The sequence below is a fragment of the Oppia nitens genome, unplaced genomic scaffold, assembly GCF_028296485.1.
Source record: "Oppia nitens isolate AA-2021 unplaced genomic scaffold, nextdenovo-longstitch-racon4-pilon3 scaffold17_pilon_pilon_pilon, whole genome shotgun sequence".
In the NCBI taxonomy this organism is placed as follows: Eukaryota; Metazoa; Arthropoda; class Arachnida; order Sarcoptiformes; family Oppiidae; genus Oppia; species Oppia nitens.
In genome coordinates this window covers 1938955-1953933 of record NW_026533196.1, presented here as the reverse complement: position 1 = coordinate 1953933, position 14979 = coordinate 1938955, and the positions used below count along the sequence as shown (strand labels likewise).

General features: G+C 29.3%; 4 protein-coding genes across 6 annotated transcripts in view; 1 reads left to right on the top strand and 3 right to left on the bottom strand.

Moving 5' to 3' along the window:
* The window catches only part of LOC128965570 (homeobox protein cut-like), a 162417-nt gene extending 157714 nt beyond the window's left edge, over nucleotides 1-4703 (bottom strand). For both annotated transcript variants that reach the window (XM_054312274.1, XM_054312275.1), the window contains exon 1: nucleotides 4616-4703. In XM_054312274.1, the coding sequence (XP_054168249.1) occupies nucleotides 4616-4681 (66 nt within the window). In that variant the 5' untranslated portion in view covers nucleotides 4682-4703. The remainder of the gene's footprint in view (nucleotides 1-4615) is intronic.
* An 864-nt stretch (nucleotides 4704-5567) lies between these two features.
* On the top strand, nucleotides 5568-7927 carry LOC128965571 (nucleoporin 88-like). The gene is made up of 3 exons (XM_054312279.1): nucleotides 5568-6127; nucleotides 6203-7771; nucleotides 7849-7927. The coding sequence occupies exons 1-3, from the start codon at nucleotides 5616-5618 to the stop codon at nucleotides 7913-7915; spliced, it is 2148 nt and encodes a 715-aa protein (XP_054168254.1). The 5' UTR covers nucleotides 5568-5615; the 3' UTR covers nucleotides 7916-7927.
* Nucleotides 7928-8392: 465 nt separating this feature from the next.
* Nucleotides 8393-10896, bottom strand: LOC128965573 (ribosomal protein S6 kinase beta-2-like). 2 transcript variants are annotated; one of them, XM_054312282.1, is made up of 4 exons: nucleotides 10467-10896; nucleotides 10139-10273; nucleotides 9400-10072; nucleotides 8393-9242 (listed from the first exon to the last, which is right to left on the bottom strand). In XM_054312282.1, exons 2-4 carry the CDS (start codon nucleotides 10241-10243, stop codon nucleotides 8494-8496), a joined length of 1527 nt encoding a protein of 508 aa, XP_054168257.1. In that variant the 5' UTR covers nucleotides 10244-10273; nucleotides 10467-10896; the 3' UTR covers nucleotides 8393-8493. The 2 variants fall into 2 exon arrangements, with proteins under 2 accessions (XP_054168257.1, XP_054168256.1); XM_054312281.1 differs by having other exon boundaries at nucleotides 10139-10896.
* A 2724-nt stretch (nucleotides 10897-13620) lies between these two features.
* LOC128965404 (testis-specific serine/threonine-protein kinase 3-like) lies at nucleotides 13621-14624 on the bottom strand. The gene has a single exon (XM_054312096.1). It carries the CDS (start codon nucleotides 14579-14581, stop codon nucleotides 13628-13630), a length of 954 nt encoding a protein of 317 aa, XP_054168071.1. The 5' UTR covers nucleotides 14582-14624; the 3' UTR covers nucleotides 13621-13627.
* Between the last annotated feature and the right edge of the window lie 355 nt (nucleotides 14625-14979).

Below are 14979 nucleotides of genomic sequence, written 5' to 3'. Positions count from 1 at the left end.
ACTTTTTTTCTCTCTCTTTCTCTACAAATTAGAGCTATCGTATACAGTAGTATTAAATGCAAAAATGTTTATTATAACAACAATAATATACATATTGGCTGATACTTAACGCTAGATTTGCAGTACATTTAACACAACAAAAGCAATCTTTTAGTTTGCATTTCTTTCTCAATATTTCGCTCTCTCTTTTTCTCTCTCTCTCTCTCTCTCTCTTTGTGTCAATGGTTAAGGATATGACTGTTTTCTCAAATAGAGAGGAAAAAAGTTTAACCAAATGTATGTATTACTATATACAGTATAAATATATAAATTTATATATGTATACCTTAGAAATTATATATATATATATATATATATAAACTGTATATTGTTGGTATTATAATAGTAATATATATATATATATAATGTATGTATGAGTGCGCATATGACAAACTTATGAGAAGTGAATGGGGATCGCAATCGCGAAAAATATTCATTTAATGTTTTAGTAGCAAAAGGGGATATCAATGAAATACATTGCAAACAACGGTTCAAAACTAACTTATATTCCCTCACTCTCTCAATGATCAGACTCGAGCTGATGCTCAACACTCTCTCATTCAATCTCTCTCTCTCTCTCTCTCTCTCTCTCTCTTAGAAATTACTAATATGTAGAAAATCAATACTTTTTAATATGCATACCATATATTTGGTGCAAAGCAAGAAACACAAAAGGCACGACTTTCCAAATCAATACCACAGGCAATGGCACTCTCTATGTGTATACAATTCATAGACATAACGGGGCATCAAATACTGATATAAAATCTATGATAATGCTTATCATAAATGATATTATACGATATGATACTGAAAAATATAGTCAACTACTCCTAAATGAATATCGACGACAATATTTATCAAATATATATTGTGCTGACAATTATAGCCTTATATAATATAAAGAGATGATGGCTTATACATACTTATCAATGGCTGTGATATGTAGTACTCATACATTTATAAAAATTCACTACATTTGTTGATTTGCAATGCCTTTATACACACAAACAAACCCACACACAGACCCACAAATACACACACAGACCTACACACACATACACAAACAAACAAACAAACACACACACACATACATACACACACACACACACACACACACATACTCACTCAGACACACACAATGTATTTATCTCTACTTCTCTTGTCTATCAGCACTCAGCAGTCGATGTCATACATATTGCAATTGCAATAATACCCAAAAATTTAAAGGCAAATATGGTATTCAATTGAATCATTTTGATATAAATATGACAATAGACAGTAAATGATATCATAACAAGCATTGCCGATCAGTTGGCAAAAATTTTTGTTGAATATAATGTACATCAATAAAGTTATGTTCATATAATCATCAGAAAACTTATATATAAATTGTGTTCATATACTGTAGAATATATATACAACTTATAACAACAAATACAGTAATACACAGCGGGCGACAAATATTCATATATTTTCAAAACCAAACAATATATACACAAATATTATATATTATAACTAATGTTATCATTTTTGGACCCAAAATCTTATTCAATTGATAGAAAAGAGTTTAAACATATATACTATATATTGAATATTATTAAATTATTTGTCATTTCAATAAATTTATACTTATTTCGTATATATTGTAATAATTTCAATATTGTATTATATGCTGTACACAACAACAACAACATAGATATTTAAATTGTATGTTTTTCTTACTATATAAACATTTTTATTTCATGTTTGTAACATTAATAATATGTATAAATGTAGTTTTTACTGTAGTTCATAACATTTGTATTTTTTCAAATTACTCCACAAATATGTAAATAAAATCATTTTCTAATACAAAGCATTTGCACGAAAACGTCGAGACTTTTTTCTCTTCAATACGAGAATTGATTCTCAGAAATAATATTTTATATATATATATATATATATATAGTATCACACAAAATCATTATGTATAAAATATTGTTATATACATGTATATAATATGTGAAATATATATATATATATATATATATAATGTGTTTATAAAAGCAAAGAAAGGCAACACATTTACTGTGTATATACAATATATATATATATACTGTATATATATAACTCACAATATGTTTGATTTCTATACAAATATATTGAATATTTTTGTGTGAAAATATTTAATTAAATTCCGAGTTAATCGAGAAAAAAATAAATTATTATTAAAAAAAATATCAGAGATATATCTATTTGTATTGAATATATTGATGTTATTTCAAAAATATTTTTTTAGAAACGATCACACATTTAATGTCCTAACAGTTTGGCATTTGTTCAAAAAACTTGTAACTAATTTGTAATACACTTCACTATCATTTTATGATTAGTTTTTTTTAAGTAACACATCAATTGCTAAATCAATCACTACTAATGATATGTTATACTTTGATTTTTTATGAAACAATATTACAAAAAAACAACAACAAGTATAAGATAGTATATACCAACAACAAAAAAGTTTGATTGTATTGGGAAAATAAGCAAATTATCATCACTGGTCAGCCATACAAAAGTTTGTAAATAGTATATATATATATTTATATATGAGTGCTGTTTGCGAGTGAGCACTGGTATATAAAAGACAATGAAAGAAAAATAAGCGACAAAAGTGGCTTTGAGTTAACACAAACACACGACTCAATTGCTCGTAATAAGAGTAGACAAGACAACTGATATGAGTCTAAATTGGCCTAAGCTTTCATCTCTCTCTCTCTCTCTCTCTCTCTCTCTCTCTCTCTCTCTCCTCACTTACTCACTCACTCACTATCTCTCGACTCAATAATCTTAACTGTTTTCATATAATAATCTTGAAATTGATGTGATCTCTGGCAGCAAAAGGACATTCCAGCACTCATTCATGACAACCAATGGCTCATAATATTACAACTTATTGTTCACTGATTTTCTCGCAATACAATGTCTTAACTGTTTATTAACTCAAATCAAATCATTGCTTTTAAGTTTAAGACAACAGACAATATTGTAAATAACAATCCAATCGGATAACAGTTGGATAACATTTTTATGTTATTTATCTAACCGATAGATTTAATTTAAACAACAAAAACCAATAGTATAATTGATAGGTACAGTGATAAGTCAATTGTTGTATAATAGTTTGCCTACAATTTCAAAAACATTTCAAATAAAGTATTACAATATAACTTTGTCGTTGGATTTTAAAATAAATAAAACTTTCGGGATTTTCACTATTTATTGAATAAATTTTTTTTCTTTCATTTATTCAATCTATCTATCGCTGGCTTTAAAGGGAATAAATGTATTGTAAATACAGTGCTTAAGGCGTTTGCCGACAAAAATAAAACTTATGCCTTATTTGTATAAAAGGCATTGCTTTAAATGCTAAATAAAACACTGTTTTATTATTACACAAATAGATAGATAACATTGTATATAATACTGTACTACTGTTATATATATAATATATAACTGTAAGTTTTATAGAGAAAAACAGTGAGAATCGGCAAAATTGATTATATTTTCAATATTATAAGATATCAATAGTATGTGAGAAATAGTGACAAAATAAGTAAAGATTATTTTTCTCTCTTTTTTGGTCAGTATTTGGTTGAGTAGTGATAACACTATTCAATAATATGATATCAATAATAATAAAAATAATAAAAAAAGAGTGAATGTCTTAATCTAAAGTTGACTTAAGTGTAAATGTAAGCAATTTTTTGTTGTTGTTTTGTTGGCTTTCCTAATATATTACATAATAAATATCAACAATTTATTGAGTGAATGAATGTTGATATATTGCAATATCCAAACTCCGGCAGTGGTTTTGTAGTGTTAGAGTGTGTGTATGAATGTGTTGTCTATGTGTGTGTGTTTGTGTGTGTTTGTGTGTGTGTGTCTATGTATGTATGTATGTGTGTGTGTGTGTATGGATGCTGTCGATGGAGAGACAAGAGGAGTAGTAGTCAAATAGTAGTGACTTTTTTTATTGCCTTACAGACCGCAGACCTCTGAAAGCATGCTTTGCCTGCAGTCATGTAGTGTTAGCGCGAAAAACAACAACAAGTTATTTGCAGTTTATTTTGATGATTGGATTGAGTGATGCCTTTTGACACCACGTTTTGTTGGCTATGAAACAACAACTGCTTCTTCACTATTGAAACCGTTATTTCTATTAATATCACACCAAATGAAATGAAATATAATAATAATAATAATAGCAATCAAATAACATGAATAACAAACAAAACCAAAAAACACATTTAGATAAATGTATTGAAAATCGTTTCGCTAGAGTTTAGTCACTCTTTCAGTTTATCTCTAATTTATTCATTCAAACCGATTGTATATTAATATTAATCACTTGTTTCTTGAATTTAATAATAATTTTTTATTCATTCAACTAAATCGGCGCTACATTTAAAGCTTACGGTGCTATTAGCTGACATAGTCGATAGCATAGGTAACGCATTGCATATATAATTTATTTTTCGTGATAATTAAAGGTATAGACAGATAATAATATAAAAAAATTGGTTGTCCTTACCTGCAGTTGTGAGAGATCGAGACTCTTGCAGAAGTCAATGATCAGCTGCACATTGGGATCAGCCATTGCGCCCAAACCAATGCTAATGTGTGCCAATCTTTCACATAGACTAGCATTGCAATCATATCTTTCACATCCATTATCTCAGCGCATGTGTGTCTAACCATCACCAACACAAACACACACACCGCCACCAAAACTACTACTGTTGTTATATTATATATAATATAATCTCTATTATGATACTAATAGCGCTGCCTATAGTATCACCAGATATTGTAACAAACAGTTTTTGGCAGTCATTGATTAGGGATAACCAACGCGTTACGGGTTTTTAATCACATATATTGGGTATAACTTAAAAGTTGTGAAAAAAATGTTTTTTATATAGATTTTTATATCGAAATTAAATTAAATTATCAAAATAGTAAACAATATTTAAATTTAATGTTTAAGTTCTATTAATATAAATAGTCATTAAAATTATTAATATATTTTATTTGTAATATTTTTAATTTTTTTAGTAAGTTATATAGTTAGTAATAAGTATCTTAAATATGATCAAGTTAGCTGTTCATGGTAAAATATTGTTTTTAAAAGTATTAAAGCAAATAATATTTTACACAAATTGTCAACAAGTGTTGTAATTAAATTTAAAACTATTAATGAAACAAAATATGTATTATTATTGTTATCATAAAAATATGATATTAAAACTTTTGGTTTAGTAAAACTAAATAAAATTAGTAAAAATTACTAAAGTTTTGATTTTTTACAAATTAATTTATGATTTCAATTAATAGTAATAAATTATTACTAATTATATAAAAAATATTCGGAAAAATAATTAAAAAATAATTAAAAATAATTATCAATTTAATGGGTCGACTGGTTTGAAAATGTTTGGATCGATCGGGAATTTAATGGGAAAAACATTTTAAACGTTATTGTTGTCAATGTATGGCATAAATGCATATAAAGTATAAAAACATTAGTTTTGATGAAAACAATCGGCAAATGTGTTGACAATATAATGACAAACAGTGTTTGGAAAGCAATTGACGGGTCACTCGACTGGTCGGAGACCGACACTCACGAGTGGCCAGAATCGGCCAATTTGTTGGCATTGCACGACAATCACTTGTTGGTGTGGCGGCCGAGTCTACAGTCGATTTCTTGTCTGCAATTGTTGTCCGACAATACTGTTTGTCGCTCTGACCGACTTAGCCTAACAAACGCTCCGCTCTTCGATGTGGACAGTCTTGACTTGTGTCGTACCGGTCGCTATCTAGCTCTTTGTGGTAGCCGTGGCATTCATATTGTCCAATTGCCACCTAAATTGCCGACCGCCGATCGTTACAATGTGGCCAAAGAGCCGCTATTATGCCGGTCGTGGCCTTTGGCCCAACGCTTCTTTGTCTGCAACCATAACATTGAATTACTTTGCAGTCGTTGGCATCCAATCAGTCCTCACGATTGCATTGTTTTACTCACTAATGATAACAGATTAAGGTTTGGTTTTTATTCAATTGTTTTGTCATTTTGTTAATACCGGTTGTTATCATACTTTTTGAACTATTTTTTCAGACTATTTGACATCTTTGAAGAAGAAACTCCTGAACAGATCATTGACTTATCCAATATTGATATCAACAACAAATCCATCACACATTTTGGTGTATCACCAATCGCTTTCTCATTGGGTGAAAATGCAATCAGCTTTGACTTCGCACCATCGATATCCAAGTGCTACGACACAGAACCGTCATCGATGACCAATACTGATGAGTGTTTAACACCAATCTATATTTTGAGAGGAAATGGAGATGTTTTGTTGGTTTATTCAAGTTTTAAATACTCGTACGTATCGAACACTATCTTCGGTCCGCTAACTATTAGACCGCCGGCTGAAGACAATTACGGAGTCGACGCGTGTAGTATTATATGTTTAGACTGTGTACCACCCGTTCTCATAATTGCCACTTCATTTGGTGTTCTTCATCACTGCATTGCCATTGATAGTGAAGATGATCTGGACTCAAATCACACTCTTTTGCCTCAACCAACACTTTTTGTTTATGAGACAATTGAGTTGTCTCTTTCATTGACTACAAGCGGTGACTATCAGGACATGAGCTGTTTGTTGCGACTACATAAGGATCAGATGATACCGATGCGGTATTTTTGTAGTCATTCCTGTGGAGTTCACGCCATATCAATCCCTTTCATTTCACAACTTAAGTCAAAAGATATACAAGAGTTTCGCGAAGAGGAGTCAATTGTAGAGCATTTAATTTGCACAAAATCTGTTGCCGGATCAGTTAGATCTAACGGTGATTCATTGGGTTCTACCGTTCCATTGGGTATTGTAGTTGGCGTACGGAAAGGTTTTACATATGTTTTAGTAATGTTAAGCTCTGGCGAACTTTTATATCGTCGATTGACGCCAACATATATCGCCCACATCTTCGATGAAACCGACAATGAACTCGAAGAAGTTGACACTATTTCATCAGATCTTTCTTTACCGAAAATTAATTTTAGTGATTATATCAAACAATTGCTTAAACGCAATATAAGCGTTCCGTTACTAAAATCTAAAGACTCGTCAAATAACGATTTGTCGCAAAACTTAGAACTCGTGTTGACCACAACTGACACTTTGAAGACTGAATACATACAAAAGTATGATTTGGCGGTCAATGCCATTGAGAAACGGGTCAAAGTGTTGTCTAATGACAAAGATATTCAGTTTAGAGAGTTAGACAAATGTTTGATTGAAAAGGATCAGCTCATGGATTCACTGATAGTCTTGATCGACAAATATGACACAACTCGGGAACGACAGGAAGAGCTCTCAAATCGAATCGACAAAGTATTGGAAAATCTTCAGTTCCAAAGGCCTGAGTTGTCCGGCGCTGAGATCCAGTTGAGGGAAGAGTTGAATAGTGTGACCGATAAGTTGAGTTCACACAGAAATAAATTACAACAAATCAAAGTCAAATGCAAGTATCAAACACAACAAAATCAACAATTGGATGATAACAACGGCGCTCAACAACAACACAATCGACAGCAAAGAAGTTTATTGTCTAATCAGATTACCATTCCTTCTCCCAATCAAATTAAAAGCATCAAAGAAATGTTGGCCAATCAGTAAGTATTCAAAAATTTTAAAAAACAACAAAAAGTTTTGAAACAAATATTAAACAATTTTAATTTCAATTTTTTAGGTCAGAATTAATCACTGATTTGGTTCAGACTCTCAGTACTTATACTAAAAATGATTCGGATTTGTAATTAATGTTAAACTCAAGATAAATAACTATTTTTAAATTTTAAATGATATCAATATTTCTTAAATAAAAAATAGTTGTAATTTCTTATTATCTATAAATGTGTGAATTGTTATATTTTTTAAATAATAAAATAGTGCAAATCTTAAGGGAAAATTAACATTTCTTACATTAAAACAAAATTGTTAGTATAAAAATTGATTTATAATTAATATTTATAATATATATATATATAATTAGGCACGCATTTAAATATTCTCTTAATTATAATAAAATTCAATTATAAATAAATTAAATATAATTAATTTAACAATAAGATATTAGATTAATTGCTTTAAAAAATTCAATTACTTAATCCTAAATCGTGAGGCAAGGGGTCAAAGTTGATACTAAATTAGAAAACAAAAAATACAAAAATATAATTAGTTAGTAACGGTAATTGTTTATCGCTAGAGTATGGAAAATAACATTTAAAAACTGTTTAATGAAAATTTTATTTTTAGAGTTATCAAAACCAAATAATAGATTATTAATAATTAATTAATCAATAATAATAATAATAACAATAAAGATTTGATTCAATTATTTTTTCTTATTGTGTTCATTGCCATTATGTTTATTGTCACTCACTTTCTTTATATTTTTGACGGGTAGTGATGGCGACCGGTTCGGTGTTTTTGTATTAAATATAGAAGTAATGTTATTATTAGAGTACGGATTAGAACAGTCCATTTCTTCGACTTCACTCAACTTTGCATACCTGCCATTGATGTCTGGGCTGCCGAAGTGGATCTGTTTGGGCGTACCTTTCAAGTGATAGTTAAGTATATCTGGACTGGCATTTGCCTTTCGCGGCGAATAATTTCTTGGTTTAGTTGGTTTGTGCATCTCTTCCAAAACGGACGGCGCTATATAAGTGAAGCCCAAGAATACATTGTTCGCCGATTCGCTGAGCAATGACTCATCGGGTGAGTCAATAGGCGTTTGTTTTGTAAACTTAGTATCAAATTGTGAACAGTCGTCATCACTGCTCAGCACCGGTTTGAATGGCGGCTCAACTTTTTGAGCCAATACGTCATCCCAATTGACATGTCTGAAGAACGGATGTCGTTTAATGGGAACGGCATCGTCTTGTCCGGCGCCTAGACGTTGATTTACTTGACGCTTCAGTAGTTTACGAATCAGATCGCGTGCATCGGGTGTTAAATATGGCGGAAGATTTAGTTTGCATTTCAGAATCTTATCGATAGTCTTCTTGCGGTTCTCACCGGTGAACGGCGGAGCGCCCGTCAACATGTCATACATAAGGGCTCCCATTGACCACCAATCGGCTAAGGGTTTAGCCATACATATTCATTATAAACAAAAGCTCATAAACTAACAAAAAATAACATTTTTGTTAACAAATTCAAATCAAAAGATACTTCAATTCAATTGATAATTTTGTAGACAAAAATATTATTACGTTGTCATCACTAATTTACATACCGGCGTGAAAGTGGCCAACTCTGGTCAATATTTCAGGAGCCATATATTCAATAGTACCACAAAACGTATGGGTCAACTTGCCGTCTTGAATGGCCTCTTTGCAGAGTCCAAAGTCGGTAAGCTTGACGTGTCCGCGATAGTCGAGCAAAATATTTTCGGGTTTGAGGTCACGGTAGATAATGCCTAATTTGTGCAAATGCTCCAAAGCCAATATGATCTCCGATATATAAAAGGAGGCCGTGTCCTCTAAGAAAATGCCCTCCCGTTCCAAATGCATAAACAGTTCGCCACCACTCAAGTAGTCGAGAATTAAATACAATTTGCCTCCCGTTTGAAAAGCGTAAATGAGGTCAACAATAAACGGGTGTTTCACTGACTCTAATATATTGCGTTCGGCTTTTGTATGGTCGGTGTCCTTCTGGTTGCGGACAATGGTTGCCTTTTTGAGCACTTTCATGGCATATACTTTACCCGTGTTTTTTCCGGTCACTTTGCGCACCTGAAACACCTTTCCGTAGCCGCCTTTTCCCAATACCTTCAATAGCTCAAAGTCCTTCGTCGACGTCCTCTCGTGGCCCGAGTTCACCATTTGTTCGGTCAACTCGACTGAGTCCAGAATTGTTCCGTTCTCTTCACATAAGTCGCGAATACTGGTCGGCTCGTAGTCGACAATCTATGACCACAATAGACAAGAGTCAATAATTATTTTTGCTGTATAATTGGCCAAATGATACCATACCTGATGAGGCGTAATAATGGCGTCATCCGATTGGTCAAACTCGCCGATACTGTCCGATTCGTCCATCGGATCCATTGGAAACATGTGTGGATCGTCGTTACTCATCGTTTACAGTGGTCTAACACCAGACATCAACTTAATTATCAATAAATTAAAACAATTATTGTCTCTAAACAACAAACTCTTTGATTGAAAACACTTTTTTAAAAGTCGGACACAATTTAAAGGAAATTAGGTCTCAATTGATGTCAACAAAAATAATTCAAGTGATTATCAAATCTTGTGTAATAATAATAATATCTTTATTACAATAAACGCAATCAATTACCACAGCATTTATATTATCCGATATGTTTGACATCGTTAGTCTGCAGCGATCACTTCAATTGATCCGATAATTAGGTTATAACGACAACAATAATAACAACACAAATGCCTTTCACTCGATATTATATTATCAATGGCTTTGTAGAGACAGTCATCGCATTAATATACAAACAATATGGGTATCGGTTGGATAGCTATCGGTGACCAACAATAATGATATGTCGATAAACTGATAATTCAAATACAATTATGTGATAGTCTTCGGCCAATTGATCCATCAAACGATGTCTATAATAATTGTTGGCATTTAATAGTATTTACTGTAATATTAAGTGCAGTTTAATTGCGTTCACAGTTTGGCTCTCAAAGTGAACTGAAACTGACATACGATTACAATAAGTAGTGTTTCAGTCAATACAACACACTATAAGCACAACAATAACAACAATAACGTCAACTAATTAACAAAAGTTTCAACACATTTGCCGTCCAGTTATGCAATCATTCGTGTCGTCTATTGATTCATACAATCACTCATTAATACATTAATACTGTAATAACTTTTTAAACACTGTATAGTATACTATAACTACATGTACTGTAAATACTCTCTCTCTCTCTCTCTCTCTCTCTCTCTCTCTCTCTCTCTCTCTCTCTCTCTCTGTATATGTATGGATCTCTATGTATAGTAATATGTATTTCAAATTAAATATAATATTTCTATAACTATTTTTTATGTTAATCACTGTATTGTTTGTCATTCAAATTAATTAAATATATATTTTGTTTATATGTTTATTATTAAAGCACTTGATTTGTCAAATGTATACACAATTATGTATGATATGTATAGATCACACACTTGTTTGTCGGCAAACAAACATCCGTAACAACAAAATTGTTTGCAATTTTAGAGAATAATATTATGATATTAATCTGATCTTTAAAATTATTGCCAACTGCTTAACAATGCATTGAATAAATATTTCAATCAATTTTTTTTATAAACATTTATATTATATATAAATTATAATAAACAATTTTTTACATCAACATTGAAAAAAAATTGTTTGCTAATCATATTAAAAACACTTTTAGATTAGATTTTATTAAATAAAAATTACTTTTACTCCACTTTTTTGTAGTTATCCTATGATATGATTCATTATATTTATTTAAAAAAAACAAATCAAATAATATATATTATGGTATCCATTATATTGCATAAACTTATCAAATTTTTTTATTTTATTAAAAGCTATAAGAATTATAGTTTCATATATAAAAAATTGAATTATATTATCTTTAGAAAATATAATCAAAAAAATTTACATTATTTTTACATTTGTTTGTTTGATTTAATATAATAATAATGCATATTTGCTTTTGTTATGAAATTATTAGGGTTTTATTACATATAACATAAGGCAATAGTTTTTTCAAATAAAAGTTAATGAACTGCTTATATATTCATGATTAGATTTACACAAATAAGATTATTGCACTAAATTTAATGATATTTTGTTTAATTTTTCTAACACTCAATTTATAATTATATTTAAAATAATTTTTTAAGGAAAAATATATTTTTAAATATAATTTTACTATTAATATTATAATTATCGTTACAATGAATTTAAAATTTTCAAAGTTAATTTTATGTGTCTATATATTTATAGCAAATAACCATAAAATGTCAGCAATTTATTATTATTATTATTATTATTATAATTTATAAATAAAATAAAATATCCTTTTATTCAATTGCGATAACAAGTTATTCTTAAATACCGTATATCTGACAATAAAATTATTAACAATTTATTTATTTATTATTATTGTTTAATAAGAAACCATTAAACTATAAAATGATAATAATTAACTATATAAATATAAATAGTATATAAATTTAACTTATAATAAAACATCAAATTAAATATAATAATTTAATTATAAAGTAAAATTCAACTACTTTATACATCTAGCTGTATTTATAATTTTAATTATAGATATATATTTTTAATTAATTGTCTAAAATAATTTATAATTCAGTAAATTAAAAAAATTTCTAAAAAAAACTAATAAAATTTATTTAAAAAATAACTATTAAATAATATTCATGTTATGTCAGCTATAATATAATTTATGACACAAGCAATTTCAGTTATCAGTAAACTAATTAATTAATTAATCATTATAATGTATTGTTTAAATACTTGTAAATACTGTAGTTTATCTCTTTTTTAAAAAATAGTCAGCAATAGACTGATAACTACTTAGCAAACTGTCAGCCCTTGAAACCCCGTGAAAATCAAACGAAAATTATCGCTACAGACAAAAATGTATCTAAAAGTTAAATATAAACCAAATTTATTATTGAAAGCTTTAATTCATATAAACTCAAGGATTCATTTAGTTCAATGAGAAACATATTGACACTGAACTGGTTTGCAATGATATTGAGAGCACTTTTCAATGGCTTTAATAATTTAAAATCATATTGAAATGTGTGCCATACGTCTCACTGATATTGAAAAATATGTTTATACTGTAGTTAATAAAAATATGATAAAATATGATAACTATGCGCTCCTAACCACAAGTTTCTTAGCATACATACAATTGGAAATTATGATAAAATATTTTTTGTTGTCCTACATATGTGTGCACTCATCTAAATAATGGTTTACTTTTAATATTACAATAATTGCATTATTCAGTATTTATTAAATAAAATAGACATCTTTGTAATATATTTTGTTTTAAAATTCATAAATCATTGTACAGTAGTTTCCCATAAGGTAAACATAAGATTTATATTTTTATACATTACTCATTAAAACACCTGTACAATAGGTTTTGCAATGATTTCTATGATGATTATACATGTATTAATAATTAATAATATTAATGATATTATAAAGTTATAAAATTATTTATTTAAAAAAACATACAATCTAAACTTTTATTTTTAATTCAAATTATTCTGACTTAATTTATAAGTTAAATTCTATTGATTTAAGTTAATTTTTTATCAAAAAATTAAGAAAAGACTATACAATTAAAATTAGCAATAAATTAGAATTTTAAAAAAAATATTTATATAAAAATATAAAACAAAATCTATAAAATATTTTTGTCAATTTTTTGTTGTCAAATAAATTATTGTTTAAACCAATTGTGATTCACCACATCCTTCATTGTAATTCTGGTGGCAGTATTGGGGTCGAGATGTCTTCGGATCAGTTCTTTACAATCATCTGAAAGCGAATCACTCAATAGATATTTCTTTTCCAATTGTGAACTAAGCATTAACTTTGGATTTTCGTCATTAAATGGCATTCTTCTGTTGGTCATAACGAAGAGTACGACACCCATAGACCAGACATCGCTGATCATTGGATTATAAGGTCTGACTTTTAATATTTCGGGCGCCGCGTAGGCAACACTTCCACAATATGTTTCGCTGAGTTGTCTTTCGCCGGTGTTGTGGTCAAAGCAGGCCCGAGAAAACCCGAAATCACATATTTTGGCCACAGATTTCATTTTATCGATTAACAAACAATTTTCAGTTTTGATATCTCTGTGAGCGATACCCAAAGTGTGAATATATTTCATGGCTTCGGCCAATCCTTTATATAGTGATTTAGCCTTAGTTTCAATGATACCCCCCTTCTTAACCAAATCAAGAATATCTCCTCCTTCTGCCAATTCCATGAACACATAGACTCTCTTAGCGATGTAATAGATGTCGTAAACTTGAATAATGAATGGATGCGACAATTTCTTAGTTACGTATAACTCTCGAGGAAGAAATTTATTCTTATAATCAGTGGATGTGTTAGTCAAGTCTATGATCTTTACGGCCATCGGTTTCTTGTCTTTATTGGCTTTGCATACCTTAGAAAATGTGCCGCTATTTAGCTGTTTACCGATTGTATAACCTTTTTGGTTGAGTAAATCTCTATCACTAGCGGGTAATTCAACTGATTTGTTATTATCCGAACTTTTAATCCTATTTGACAGACGTTTTTGTTTATCTAAATTCTGGTTTATTGAACTTTTAGGCTTTTCCCGACTCTTTGAATCTCTTGAATTACTGCTTTCTTTAGACATTATAACAGAAAATATTTATTTACTTTTAAGTCATATTTCGATTGTCATCACAATTCAAATAAATTATTTCAATGACTTTTTAAAACAATTTAGGTTATAATCTCGTGATATACAACTAAACTGTTATATTATATACATTACAACTTAATGATTGTTTACTTTAAATTAATTTCAATTGTTATAAATAATATATATTTATATGTCTTTTCTTTTGCAAACATCTTTTGCTAATATTACCGGTAATACCCATAAATTAATATCACACACACATATCAAAAATGTTTATATAATTTATTTATAATCGACTAATTTTTGTCAACATTTTGGCAACTCGTAATTATACTAATATAGGCATTTGTGCAAATTATATTATATTACAAAATATAAAAACTAAAAAT